At 53.8% G+C, this 13,065-nt stretch overlaps 1 protein-coding gene across 2 annotated transcripts in view; it reads right to left on the bottom strand.

Moving 5' to 3' along the window:
• Positions 1 to 12,807, bottom strand: part of JAG1 (jagged canonical Notch ligand 1) — a 36,211-nt gene extending 23,404 nt beyond the window's left edge. For both annotated transcript variants that reach the window (XM_059406532.1, XM_059406533.1), the window contains exons 1-3: positions 12,231 to 12,807; positions 11,495 to 11,800; positions 2,830 to 2,881 (exon numbers count right to left, since the gene is read on the bottom strand). In XM_059406532.1, coding sequence (XP_059262515.1) covers positions 2,830 to 2,881; positions 11,495 to 11,800; positions 12,231 to 12,311 — 439 coding nt within the window. In that variant the 5' untranslated portion in view covers positions 12,312 to 12,807. The remainder of the gene's footprint in view (positions 1 to 2,829; positions 2,882 to 11,494; positions 11,801 to 12,230) is intronic.
• Between the last annotated feature and the right edge of the window lie 258 nt (positions 12,808 to 13,065).

Raw genomic sequence — 13,065 nt, 5'->3', positions numbered from 1 at the left:
GGGCTCGACCTCTAATCTGAAGCCAGGATTTTGGCAATTTGGCCCCCAAAGAGCAGCCAACTTCAACTGGGTTGCTCCACATCGTTGGCCTTTGTCTTCATGGAATACAGTCCCATGGGAGGGACAGAGGGTAAAAGTAATAAGAAAACATTCTAAGAAGAGAAAACAGCATGTGCAAGGGCCCTGCAGCAGGACAGAATAGGAGGATGCATCTGAGGACAGAACAGGGACTGGTAGGATAGGACCAGAATCTGGATATGGTAGAGGTCAATGTGGCACGTAGGATGGAGCTAGCAAGGAAAAAAGGTAACTGTGCAAAGTCTTTTGGGCCACACAAAGAGCTGTCCCAAGAGCAACAGGAAGCTGCCAAGTGGCTCTCTTAGGGAAGTTGATTATCAAATTAAATCAAGATGTACACCAGAAATGAACAGAGGATACTGTAGGTCAATCATATTTATATTAAAAAATGAAAAGGCCCTGGAAAGACCAGGATGGCAAAAGGTTGGAGAAAGCAGTGGAGGTGGGCCAGAGCAGATATGAAGGCACTGAATTCAGCCACGACCATAGGAGGTTGGGCATCAGCAGATGGTGACTTGGACCAGCACAGTGGCAGGGGACATGGTGGGAGGTGGCAGGACTCCAGTGAGGCCCTGGAGGGAAGATTGTTCAGAACCTGGAGGTAGATCTGACATGGATGCTCAGAGAAAGGGAAGTACAAGAGGGTGTCTTCCAGCTTTCTGGCTCATGGTACTAGGTATTGAAATGCTGGTGCCAGTCATCCATGAAGGGCCCTAGGCAGGATCTAATTTGGAGAGAGAAGAAGCCAAATATGGTTTTGAACGTGAATTCAAGATCCTTTGGAAGCACTGTAAAAAGAGAGGCTGACTAAGCCAGTAGATAAACCGCTCCCTCCTCTTTGGGGTTCCCAAAGAGAGCTTCAAGGACCTGCAAAGGCATTCCAGGGGTTTGGGGCAACTCCTTTCTTCAAGAGTAGAGGTCTGAAAGTTCCTTCTCCCTACCCCAACTCTTTCCTGTGTCCTTCCTGTGACCTGCTGACTGCCTCCCCAGTGAAGAGATGCCCCAGAACCCCCAAACAGAGCTACCCTAAAGTGCAGCAGCCGTGAGCAGCTCTGGAGAGGCACCAGTTGCCCTGGGGCACAGCTAGCTACCTGACCTGTGGGGTGAGGGAAGACCCAGAAAGGGCCCTGCAGAGGCTAGGGGTCCTGCACACCCTCACAGGTATCCTGAGCCAGCTCTTGCCAGGAGCCAGGTATCCATCCCAAGGATGTTCACGAGACCAGACTGTTTTAACATCTCAGCAGGAAGGGAAGAAGAGCATGTCTGCACCAGAATATCTGAAGCATCTCTCTCCCCCGCTCTCCAGCCCCCATCTTCCCAATGCTTAGTTACCATTGTAACGAGGTCACAGCGACACCAGGCTCACATCGTCTCCAATGTTTGTGGCGGGGAGGGTGGAGAGAACACACATGTGTCTGGGACTCTGACTGGCATCGGCCACCAACCGCAGCTGGTTACCCCCTTCCCCTCCCACCACACCACAGTGGAACAGGGGTGCCCCTCAGAGAGGAAGTCCACAGATCTGGGCTTCAGATGTCAAAGCAGGAGGAGTGACCCAAATAGCCTGGAGCCTCAGGCACACTGGGGCTCAGCAATAATTCCATGGCCCCAGGGTGGTTGGGGGGAGGGATAGTGGGGGGGGTTGGTGACAAGCCAGACACAGCCCAAAGCAGCCTGTCTCACAAGTACCAAGCCCTCAGTGGGCCCACTCTGGGCACTCCCCATTCTCGGATCCCCTTTAAAAACAAAAAACAAAAAACAAAAAAAGGCATGTTGAGAAAACGAGGGGAAATGTTATCAACAGCAAAAACAAAGAACGGGTCAGTGAGGTAGAGAAACAAAAGGGAGGAGACCTTCAGAGGAGGGCAAAGACAAAGAGTTGGATCAACCCTTCCTCCTACGCAGACTAAGGGATTTCAGTATGAATCAAGTTTTCCCAGGACAGCCGTCCAGATCCTGCCGGCAAAAGGGAAGCGTGCGGTTTCGGCGCGGGAGGGAAAGCGTCTTCGAGTCATAGTTAAGGAGCAAAGACTACCCCTGGTAAGCCAGGCGGCTGCCATTGCCAGACACGCCCTCTGTGACCTCCCCACCAAAAGCCACCCCTCACAGCTCTGAAAAGCAACCTGCCCTGAACCCCTTGCCCTCTTTCACAAGGGGGGAGCAAGGCAGCCGTGGAGACTGTGAGGCTCTGGGACTCCACTTCAATGAAAGGGCGGCCATGCGCAGTGTGGGAAAGAAACCCCCAGCAGACCAGCTAGAGGCTCACCTGCCCACCAAGTGAAATTCAAGGTCGGTCTTTAGTTAGAGTCAGAGCCCAGCACCACCTTTGTGGGCTTCATCTTTCTGATGAGAGATTAAACACTCACTTAAAGTTTAAATGGACTTTTAAAAAGTCACTACTTTGATCCTTTCGCAGTCTACAAGGTTTTAAAGTTGTAAAACCATTAAGATCTCTATCCTGAAGATAATCTAGGCCCCATATTCAGGGACTCAGTTAACTGGGACTCTGTCCCGGCCACTTAATATTCCAGGCGGACCTTCTAGGGGAGGTTGTGGAAAGGACTCCTCAGAGCGGTTCGCCCTGGGGGTGGGGGTGGGGGGGAAGAGGGGAGGATGGACGCAGAGAGCAGCGAGTGGTCCAAGTCCTCAGAAGCACCCAGCAGACAGATCCAACTCTGACACTGCCATACTCCAAGCACAGTGTTTCCAGAAGGGCACACCCGGAGAAGAGCCCACTGCTGGGATACTTACGGAGAGTGTCGTTACTGGAATCCCACGCCTCCACAAGCAAAGTATAGGACCTCTGCAACACAGAACAACAGCAGCTTAGTAGTCAGAAAGAGGGGTCGGCTCCCAAATGTCCTACTTGCTCGACCTCCCCCGCACACCTCACCAAACCAAACCGTGAAGCCAAAATGAAAACTCCGTTTTCAGTGGAACGGAGGTCACTCCCCTCATTGGCACCCACCCCCAGGCTGACTCCTTCTGCTGGGCAGGGCCCCACTGCGGTAGGTCATTGTCATCTTATGCAAGCAACCCAAAGTCATGATCAGGAGATACCACCTCCCTATAGGTGAACCCTCTACAGTTTCCCAAAACTTTCCAGGCCCCTAACTCTAGTGCATGAGGAAACACACACACACACACACACACACACACACACACACACACACGAATTTTTTCTAAGCCAACATAACCAGGTATTTGCAGCTGTGGGCGGGGGTGGGGGGGGTAATTCAGTGAGGGGCCGGGTATTGCTAAGGTTACACTTTGGACTCTGGTGGGGCAGTCCCTAGGGAGGCCCCCTTTTCCTTTTCAGAACCCCTTTGAAAGCCCTGTCTGTGCGAGACCATCTCAGCTCCCACAAGTATCAGGTGACTCTAGGAAGCTGGGGTGGGGGGTAAGTGCAAAGAGACTAAGACAAAGGCGGCGACCTAACTCGGGGTCCTTGGGGGACAGACTCTGGGGACAAAAGTACAAAAGGGAGAAATAACCACACACCCATGGGTTATAGCTATTGATGGGCTTATCTGTCAATAAGATCTAACATTCCAGGCATAATCAGAGTCCACCAACTAAACAAATTCCCTGGACACTGGCAGGATGCCAGCTATTATACTGAAGGCACCTTTTATCTTCCAGGCTTATCTCAGAATTCCACCCCCCACCCCCACAAATCCAAGCCATTAGCAAATTCCCGCTTTACTCCAATCTTCGTTTGTAATTTAGAATGAGGTCAGTCTCACAGAACACCAGGGTTTAAATAAACCTGCTATCTTGGCACTGGAGGACTATATCAGAGTGGGGTGGGGAGAAAAGGCCTCCCCCGTGTCCCTCTTGTCACCGTCAGATACCAATGCATCGGAAATAGCACATTGAGCACTTCACTCAAATAATACCCTGCCGCCAGAAACACTGTCACCAACAGAAGGCACCTACAAGGGGAGGCAAAAAAAGGAGCAAAAGGGGGTGAAAAAAAAAAGAAGCTTCATTCATAACTCTAGGAAGCTTACGGCTCACACAGAAACACAGCGTGTTGTCTCCGAATATAAAAATATCTTGTGATAGACCCTGCCTTGGAATTCAGCCGAAATATGTTTCATAGTCAAAGCAGAGTAGGATTCCATTTCGTTCACTGATAACTGTGGGAAAATGCTCAGAAAAGCAAGCAAAACCAGGCAAGCCAGGGCACATACCCAGCCCTCTCCTGTTTGGGGTCCAAATTCATTGTCGTCGTCGTTAACATTTTATTAGTAAAAGTTACACCTTATTTACAGCCTCTAAGTTTCCTGAGACTTACTACAAATTACAGGACTCTTCCCGGAGAGCAGCAAGAAATTACATTTCTCTCCCGATTGGAGGCGAGAGCCAAGTCCAAATGAGGCCAGATGTGGGGCTGATTCTGTATCATTAAGCCCTTGGATCGCTGGCCACGTCGAGACCCACGTTCTCCACTTCCACGTATTGTTGTAATTAATCCTCTGATTAAATGCATTGATACCCGTAGTCCTGACAGACTTGCACAAGCACTCAACGTGTCATAGACACAATCCCCACAGAAGGGGAAGGCGTGCCAGGACTGGGCTTCACGCTCAGAGGAGGAGGCATTCTCTCCCACCCCCCAGCACTTGCAAAAGAGCTTGAAAGACCAAGCTGTGTATCAGACTCCTCCTTGCCTGAGCCAGGAAGACCTCCGGAGGCACTGACCAACACTGCCCAACCTTAAGGGAAAAAAGGGACACAGAGCAGCACAGAGCTTGGGACTCCAAATGTCATGGTCTCCTGTGAATGGCTTTCTCAGAGGTAGACAAGGGGGTGAGGGCTGGGGGCTCCAGCTTTGCCAAAAAAATAATAAATACGCAAGATGCCCTGACCATCTCTCTCCCTGGTTTCTGAGAAGGGCTTCTGGTTCTGGGCCTCACTTCCCGGGGCCGGAGGAGTCTTCCCACCCAGCCTTCAGAAGAAAGGATTCCCTCCAAGGCCCCTATTAGGAGGCTCTCTTACCTCCCACTCCATCCCCACACTATAGATCAACAATCAAGATAATTTGGTAATGATTATTAGCTGCTAGGAACTTTAATTTTTCCCAGGCCCACGCCTGACCTCTGTACATCCCAGAATATGCATCCAGACTCGGGAGAGTCAGACCATGCACTTTATGCCATCCTACTAGGCCAGAACCAGGCTGAAAAATCAGATGCAATCTGCTAGGATCATGTCATCCCCAATTGGTCACTGCAAATCTGACCCCAGCAGAGGCCAAGCCCCTGGGCAGCTCCCCCAAGGGCTTGGAAAGGGGGTGCCAGGCCAGGTGATGGGCAGGTGTCCAACTTAACCAGTTCATACAAAACTATCGTCCACAAGACACAAATAGAGAATACCTGGTTTTTTTCTTGGTTTCCCACTACCACAGTAAGACTAGGAGAGGCCCCTTGCTTTCCTCTTTTTTCTTAAGTCTCCTCAGAGCAGCAAAGAGAACCTGCATGTGGGTTTGCACCTCCCCAGTCCCACACCTCCAGGCCCAGGGCAATCCGGCCCCAGAGCCGGTCTGCGAGCTGGTGCAGCAGGAAAGAGGCACGGCCAGCTCTCAGGACAACTTAGGAGAGGACTGCCGTGGCCTTTTACCTAGAGGAGGGCCCTGGCCTCCGGCTCCGCAGGCATCTCCAGGCGTCCCTGGGGCCGTGCGGCTGCAGGCGGGCAGGCGGCGGTTACCTTGGCACTGGGCAGAGTGGTAAGCACTTAATTGCCACATTAAGAAGGGGGATGTAAGAAACAAAGGTAATTGTGTTGGCAGCTGGGAACTTCCTTTTCCTGGCAACAGTGGCGGCCAAACCAAGCCCCAAGAAGAGGCTGCTGCCATTCCTGCCAAGCTGATGGACACAAACAAACCGCCATCCAAACGGCACGCGTGCGGCAGCCGAGGAGCCCACGCTCCGGGAGTGCCCGCCGTGCCTGGGGGGGGGAGGGGGGGCGGGGAGGGGAGCCCTTTGTGCAAGGCGGTCGGCCCGGCCCCGGGCTGGTCAGGGGCCCTGCGCTCTGCTGACTCAACTGGCGCTTCCTGTCGCGGGCCCTGTATTAGCAGTATTTTTGGAGAGACTGCATTATTCTCTGTAATCCTCGTTTCAGTCAATTCGGCCACGCTATTGTCCTGCCTGCGTCTGGGTGGCCACAGTATAAAATATTCCGGTCGCAGACGTATGAAATAAAGGCTTCGGCGATCGCACGGGTGGGCGCACGCTCACTCGCCTACCCGCCCGCACAATTCACCGGGTCCCACGGCTGCGGCAAGGGGAGGCCTGAAGAAAGGACAACTGCCCCACAGTGGCCAGGCCCAGGAGACTTCAGCCAGAGACAGCAATTTAGTCTGGGGGGCTTGACATTTCAATAGAGTCCGATCTGGTTACAAAGGGCGATTTTCTCATGAAAGCCCACCTCAAAGCCTCCCCAAGGGGGCCCCCCAGCTCATATCCAGATTGGAGGCTCTCCACGAGATGCCCCCACCCCCTTTCCCATCATTACCCTTACCTGTTTGAAAAGCATCCCACTGATAATTAAATGCACCAGTTACAAAAGGGTGGCGAGGTTAATAGATAGAATACCGAGAAGCCAGCCAAGCACAACCGTCCGGTTCACACAGAGCAAGCCTGAACAAGAAGCCTTTCTACTTATTTACCAAAAGTGCATAAAAACTGGGCTGAGCTGGTAGAGGACTCGGGAGTGTTTGACTGTTTATGTACCATTTCTCACCACTGGGAGCCACGCTGCAGAACTTCTTCCCTGCACAGACACAGCCTTGCCCCAGTGACAAATGTCACGGGCACCGTGAAAACAAGGGCCGCAGGGCAGGGCAGTCCTCTCCTTGGTTGGAAACCAGCGAGGAGATCCCAAAGCTGCCACTCAGCACCACAAACCAGGTTAAAGGTGGGGCACTTTGAATGCGGAACCCCGTCCCGCCTCTACCACCATTCTAGAAAGCGCAAGAATCCTTACTACCCACGCATCCTAACGCATCTTCCTCAAGTCGTAAAGTAGGTCAAATGTATTTCATTCTAATTTTTTTTAAGTGTATTTCAAAGCTGGAGCCAAGTGTCCCTTCTATCAGAAGGAACACACTTAGAGAAGTTTATCAAGGGGGAATGCTCTGGAGTATTTGCCTTTATGGATGACCATGCTAACTACAGGCACATCCAGAGATCAGTTACAATGCAAGAATGCATAATCTGGAAAGCCGGACATTGGAACCAAGTGCTGGCCCTTTACGATGGGCTGGTGGCTGCTGGGAAGCCAGTCATGGCCTCCGTTTGCATCCCTATTTCCCAATCAGGAACAGGAAGGCTCCCTGTTGCCTTGGCTGCATTTCTTCATGAGTAACATTTTTTTCTTCCATGCTAAACCAGCCCACACACCTTCTACCCAAAGCGTCCCTTGCCCCTCTTTGCTATAAAGATTTTAGGCAGTATTCAGATCGCTGGTTTTCAGGGCAGTGACAAGCCTGAGAGAGGCTGCTGTCGTTCCTCCTCACCCCAGAGGCCTGTATGCCAAAAGCTTCACTGTTCTCTACACATGTGTGAAGTCCCTGTAGAATTATAGGTGTGCAGTTGGTGGGTCACAAATGCATAGAAGTACTGGAGGTTTGAATAAGTTGCTAAGAAACAAGACAATAAGAAGGAAGAAAACACAGAGCACTTTACACCTGGAAGAGAAAAAAAAGAATTAGAAACCAAAGTACCCTGAATGGGAATTTCATTTGGGGAACAGCCATTCTGCAGACACTTAGCACAAAGTGAGCACAGGCCCACTTCCCCTGCACCCCCCACCAACCAAGCCTGGTTTTGCAATACAGACATGTCATTTCATCACTCTAATTTGACACAGGTGTCTGAGAGCCGAAGAGGTTTTCTCCACATGAGGAAAATCCCTTGCTCTGAGCACTTACAATCCTGGGTGCCGTTTGTCTGCATGGGTTGTAGAGACGGGCTGCAGAAAGGAGCCAGTTCAATGAGAACCCCCTCCCTCCACCCTCCATGTGTCCACATCACACCTACAAGAGGCGCAGGAACCCAGAAACGCAGCAGAGGGCATGCAGACAGGAACATGTCAATTACATCCTGTGATGAGTCTTGTGGGGACATCTCATTTACCCAAACCCCTGGCAGTTGTTCAATCAGGCCTTAAGTGTGATGGGGGGCCAAAGTTGGCATCTCACTGGTATGCAAAAAAAAAAAATACTTCATTGGATTTCCCTGAACAATTCAGTTGTTCTCAGCAGCCTTTTATCACTGCCAATGCCATTTAGATAGGAGGCCAAGAAAAGACCAGATACGTCAACTACTGCCCCCCAGGTTTCTCTACATTCACTTCACTGTGGGGCCTGCAATGCATCAATTCAGCGAACTGGGGTTCTGCAGTTCCTAAAATGCTTTGGGGGCTGGGTACTGGTAAGTGCCCTAATGGATTTTTAATAAGCAGGTACTACCGGGACTTAGCACTAATTTTGGGACGTGCAACTTAACCATTTCAATGGCTTATAAATGGTTATTCCCAAATCACTTCCCGTTAAGCCCAATTACCTTCCATAATATATGTTCTTATCACTGGGTCCCCCTGATTGGAGGGTCATAAATCAGATCCGTTGCTTCGAGTCAAGGCCTTGTGAGCACAGCACGGATATGGGGATTAGAAATCACCAATGAGAACCATGAGCCGGGAGCTGGGCCAGTAGACAGCCACTGGAACATAATCAGATACTACCCAATGGGCAGACCCACCTTCAGAGAGCTCCCCACGTGGACACTGGAATGTGGACTAGATTTCAAATGTGACAGCTCATTTCCTCTTCTTTCTCTCTAGGACACGAACAGTTGTTTGATCGCAGTCGGTCATAATTCCCAACAAAAACCAAGAATTACACCACCTTTTAAACTGACCTTCCACCTTGCACCCTGGACCACGGCCCTTTCATGGTCAGCACACTGGGGAGGACCCAGGCGATCAGTGATTGTGACTGCCTCAGGGTCAGCTGTGCACGTGGCTGGAAGTCCAAGGTGGTTTGATATAAAAGCCAAACCAAACCAAACCAAAAAACCCATATCGTCTTTCCATCTTCAATTCTGTACCAAGTTCAGTTATCACTTATTCAAGTCGGTTTTAAATAGACATGCTTATTCATATTTAATTGCCAAACTGAATGAAACTGCTCTATGTAGTTCAATACCTAAGTGCTTTCACTTCGGTTAACACTCACCCTGGAATCATTCTTGAAAGTTACAGACTGTGGTGTTTCTCTAACCACACTCGGGAAAATAACTAAAACAATACACCTAAACGCCACTTTCTCTTGGGAAGTGAGGCTTATGTTTCACAGCAGGCCTTTTAAGGGGGGACAGGGTGGAGACTCATTTATGAGTGATACATGCATTTGGCCCAACTTCAAAAGAACCACTCTCAGTAGCCCCAGTGGTCTCCCTATTCTAGAAAAGCGGAGAGTCTATTTCATGGTTGGTGACCCGCAGGCCCTGAAACCACAGAAGAGCCACAACAAATCAATCGTCTCCTGCCCCACACACGGCTTCTGTTCATTTCCCATTTAGGACTCTGCCAAGTGTCAAATGGGGACAGACACACCTTCTAGGTCACTTTTCCAGAGCCAGTCCAGGGAGCAAGTCTCTCTGTTCTCATCCAAGCGGTCCTCTGACCCTACTCTCCAAAGTGAGCCTCAGCCAGGCCTGCAGCTTTTCCACATCACTAATAAGATTCCTTTTATGGTCTTGTGAAAGCAAGGGGCTCCGGACTGATCCTCAGGAGGGTGGAACCACCTGCAGGCCCCTTCCCCCCTAAACTCCAAACACAAGTTCAAGGGCAGTCAGTATTCACAGTTAACTTGGGCACAGTCAGATTAAAAAGTGGCCAGACTCTTTAAAGTTCTCCCTAGTAGGGGATTAACAAAGAAGATAAACACGCTTTGTAAAACTGCAATCCCACAACAGACACAGCCCTCCATTCTCTGAGAACTCTACATACAGTGGGTTTTTCTAAGTCCCTTTCAATGGTGTGCTTCCGATAACTGTCTTATCTCACCCACGGCAGAGGGCACTTTATAACGCCAGCTCCAGTAAATGCGGGCCTTGAGAGCCACCCCAAGATATACACACACACACACACACACACACACACACACGCACGCACGCACCAAGGCACTCTCCCCCTTCCTCCCCTCCTGGCGATGCGAATCACAGCCCCAGCCCGCGGATAGGAGGCAGCAGAGCGCACCCCACCAGAGCACGTGGCGGACAGTATTCCCCCCGGGCACCGAGCTTCCCTCTCCTCCCCGCCCCCACAACCGCCCACCCTCGAAGCACGGGCTGGGCCAAGCCCCAGTCCTGGCGACGTGCCACGCCTCCTGGACAGCAGGAGCGGAGCAGAGGGCACAGCCTTTTCCCCTTTCCTCCCATTCTGCAATCACACTCGTCTTCCTTCTACCCAGTTTGGGATGTTGCAAGGGCCTCGTTGCAGGGTCGGTCCGCCGGGCCCGGGTCCTCGAGCGGCACCCAGGGCGGGGGTCCACGCACTTGCACGCTCAGCAGCCGCCTCGAGTGGGCCGCCCCTTTCAGGCCTTGACACGCCCCCGGAGGCTAGCGGGGGCCGGGCGCCCGCCGGACGAGGGCGCACCCCCGCCCTTCCCGGGGAAGTTTGCAAACACAGCTGGTTCCAGAGCCCGGGAACCGCTGGAAGTGAGGCCACAAGGGCTACACCGCGCGGGGGCGAGGGCAGGAAGGGGCCGGCAGGGGGCGGAGGCTCTCGGGCTCCCAGCTCCAGCCAAGGCCCAAAGACACCCCCCCCCCACGCCCCAAGCGGCGGCCGCCCCCGCGTCCTTACATCCAGCCCCGAGCGCGTCTCCGCACGCCCCAAAGTCTCCCCGGGAGCAGCGGGAAACAGGCTCCCCCACACCCTCCAGGAAAGACACACCCGCCCTCCAGGCGGCTCACGAGAAAAGGGAGGGTGCCGACTTGGACGACGTTCGAAGGCCAAAGCTGCGCCGCGTTGCCTTCCACGGCGCATTGGGTTTAATTGGTTAAGCGAAGACCTTCTGTAATGACTCCCAGCTCGGGTTGGGGTGGGGTGTGGGGTGGTCACTCTAGGGCCTCCAAGTTGCAAGTTTAAACCTGGGAGCTCTGCCCCCACAAACCCCTGTGGGCGTCCCACTTTTGTGCGCTTAGCAAAAAGCCTCGAAGACGGGGCCTGCTGAGATCTAATCCTGGAGTCTCGGCTGCTTAACACCCCACCCCGCAAGACTTTTCCAGTTAGCGTGGAGTTTCAAGCCAAAGCCCTTTTAATCCCTCTCGCAAGAGAGAGAGCGGGACTTGGCAGGCGCGGGTGCGGACCGCGGCGGGCCTCCCTCACCGCGTCGCTCACTCACCGGCCAGGCGAAACTGAAAGGCAGCACGATGCGGTTGCGTTCGTTGCCACGACTGGCCTTGAGATTGAAGGTGTTGCCCCCGATGACAGGAGTGGAGCCCGAGCCGAAGCTGCAGGGCCCCCCGGCCGTGACGCGGGACTGGTACTCCTTGAGGCACACTTTGAAGTACGTGTCACACTCGTCGTGGGAGCACTTGCGGTCCCCCGGGTTCCGGACGCCGCCGCAGCAGTTCCCGTTCTGCAGCTCCCCGTTCACGTTCTGCATAGACAGGATCTCCAACTCGAACTGGCCGGAGGCCCCGCACACCTGCCGGCGAGGGAGGGAGGAAGGTCAGCGCAGGGGAAAGTTGTTTTCTTCGAGGGTGGAAGCAGCGACTCCCTCCCCGCCCGCCCCGACGAGCCCTCAACGCCAAGTGAAAATAATTTTGCAAAACTCAGTGCAAAGACTAAACGTGATTTCCCGGGCATGAAATGCACGAGTGCAGGAGAAATCGGACGACTGTCCCGGGGGAGAAGAGCGGAGAGAACGCAGCCCCCTTGCTCCACCTGGGGGGCGGGGGGCTTAGGAGGTCCGGGGCTTCCCCAGCCCAGGTGGAGCTTCCCGGGCGCAGGACCCAGCCGGGAGGCCGGGCGCCCGAGGGTTCCCAAGCCCGCTCTAGGCGCTCAACCGCAGGCGTCTAGGGAGCTGCGAGGGAAAGGAGAGGGCGGGCCGGGAGGGAGGCCCGGCGGGCTCCTACCTTGGCTCGCAGGGCGCAGAGCAGGGCTAGCAGGAGGCTCAGGGGGCGCCCGGGCCGGCCGCGCGTCCGTGGGGACCGCATCGCTGCGCCGCGCGCCGCAGGCACTCGGGACGCCGCCGCTGCCGCTGCTGCTCGCGCTGGTTCTCCGGCCGGTGCTGCTGCCGGTGCTGCCGTCGCCGCTGCCCCTGCGGCCGCCGCGTCCCGGCTCTAATATACTCCGCCGATTGGAGCATGCACGACTGGAAAACAACACCACTTTTCAAAAGCCCTTTCAAGAGCGGCGCGTTCCAGAAGGCAAAGGGCCCGGCCTCCTTTTATTATTCTGATCGCTTCTTTGAGGCGCTCCCCCTCCTCTTCCACCTCCCGGCTTTCTTTCCTTCTCTCGCGCTCCCCTTCTTTTATTATTATGATTATACGCAGCCTTTTATTCCCTTTCAGATCAGCTGCTTAGAAAGAAGAGAGGGAGGGGAGAAAAAAAAAAAAAAACCGAGCCCAGCTCGCGGGCCGGCTGCAGGTAACACAATGACGCGTGCCCGCCCGGCTTTCGGCGAGGGACTCGGAGAGCCCGTCTGGGAGCAGCGGCCCGGGCTGGCCACCTCTACCCTGCGCGCGAAGCAGGCGCATGCGCGCTTATTAATATTCATGAGGGGGCGTGTCGTGGCGCGACACGCCCCTTCCCTCTGGTTGATGGGGAGGGGGAGTACTGGGAGGAACTTGGAAGGAGCTGGGGGCTCTGGGACTCGCGGGACGGCTTCGACGTCCCTAGGGCTCAGGGCGGACCCCCGCCCTCGGGAGCTTTGAGCCTGGAGGGAAGGGGGGCAGGGTGCGGCGAGGA

Source organism: Mustela nigripes, chromosome 7 (genome assembly GCF_022355385.1).
Source record: "Mustela nigripes isolate SB6536 chromosome 7, MUSNIG.SB6536, whole genome shotgun sequence".
Classification (NCBI taxonomy): Eukaryota; Metazoa; Chordata; class Mammalia; order Carnivora; family Mustelidae; genus Mustela; species Mustela nigripes.
This window is presented reverse-complemented; position numbering and strand designations above follow the sequence as displayed.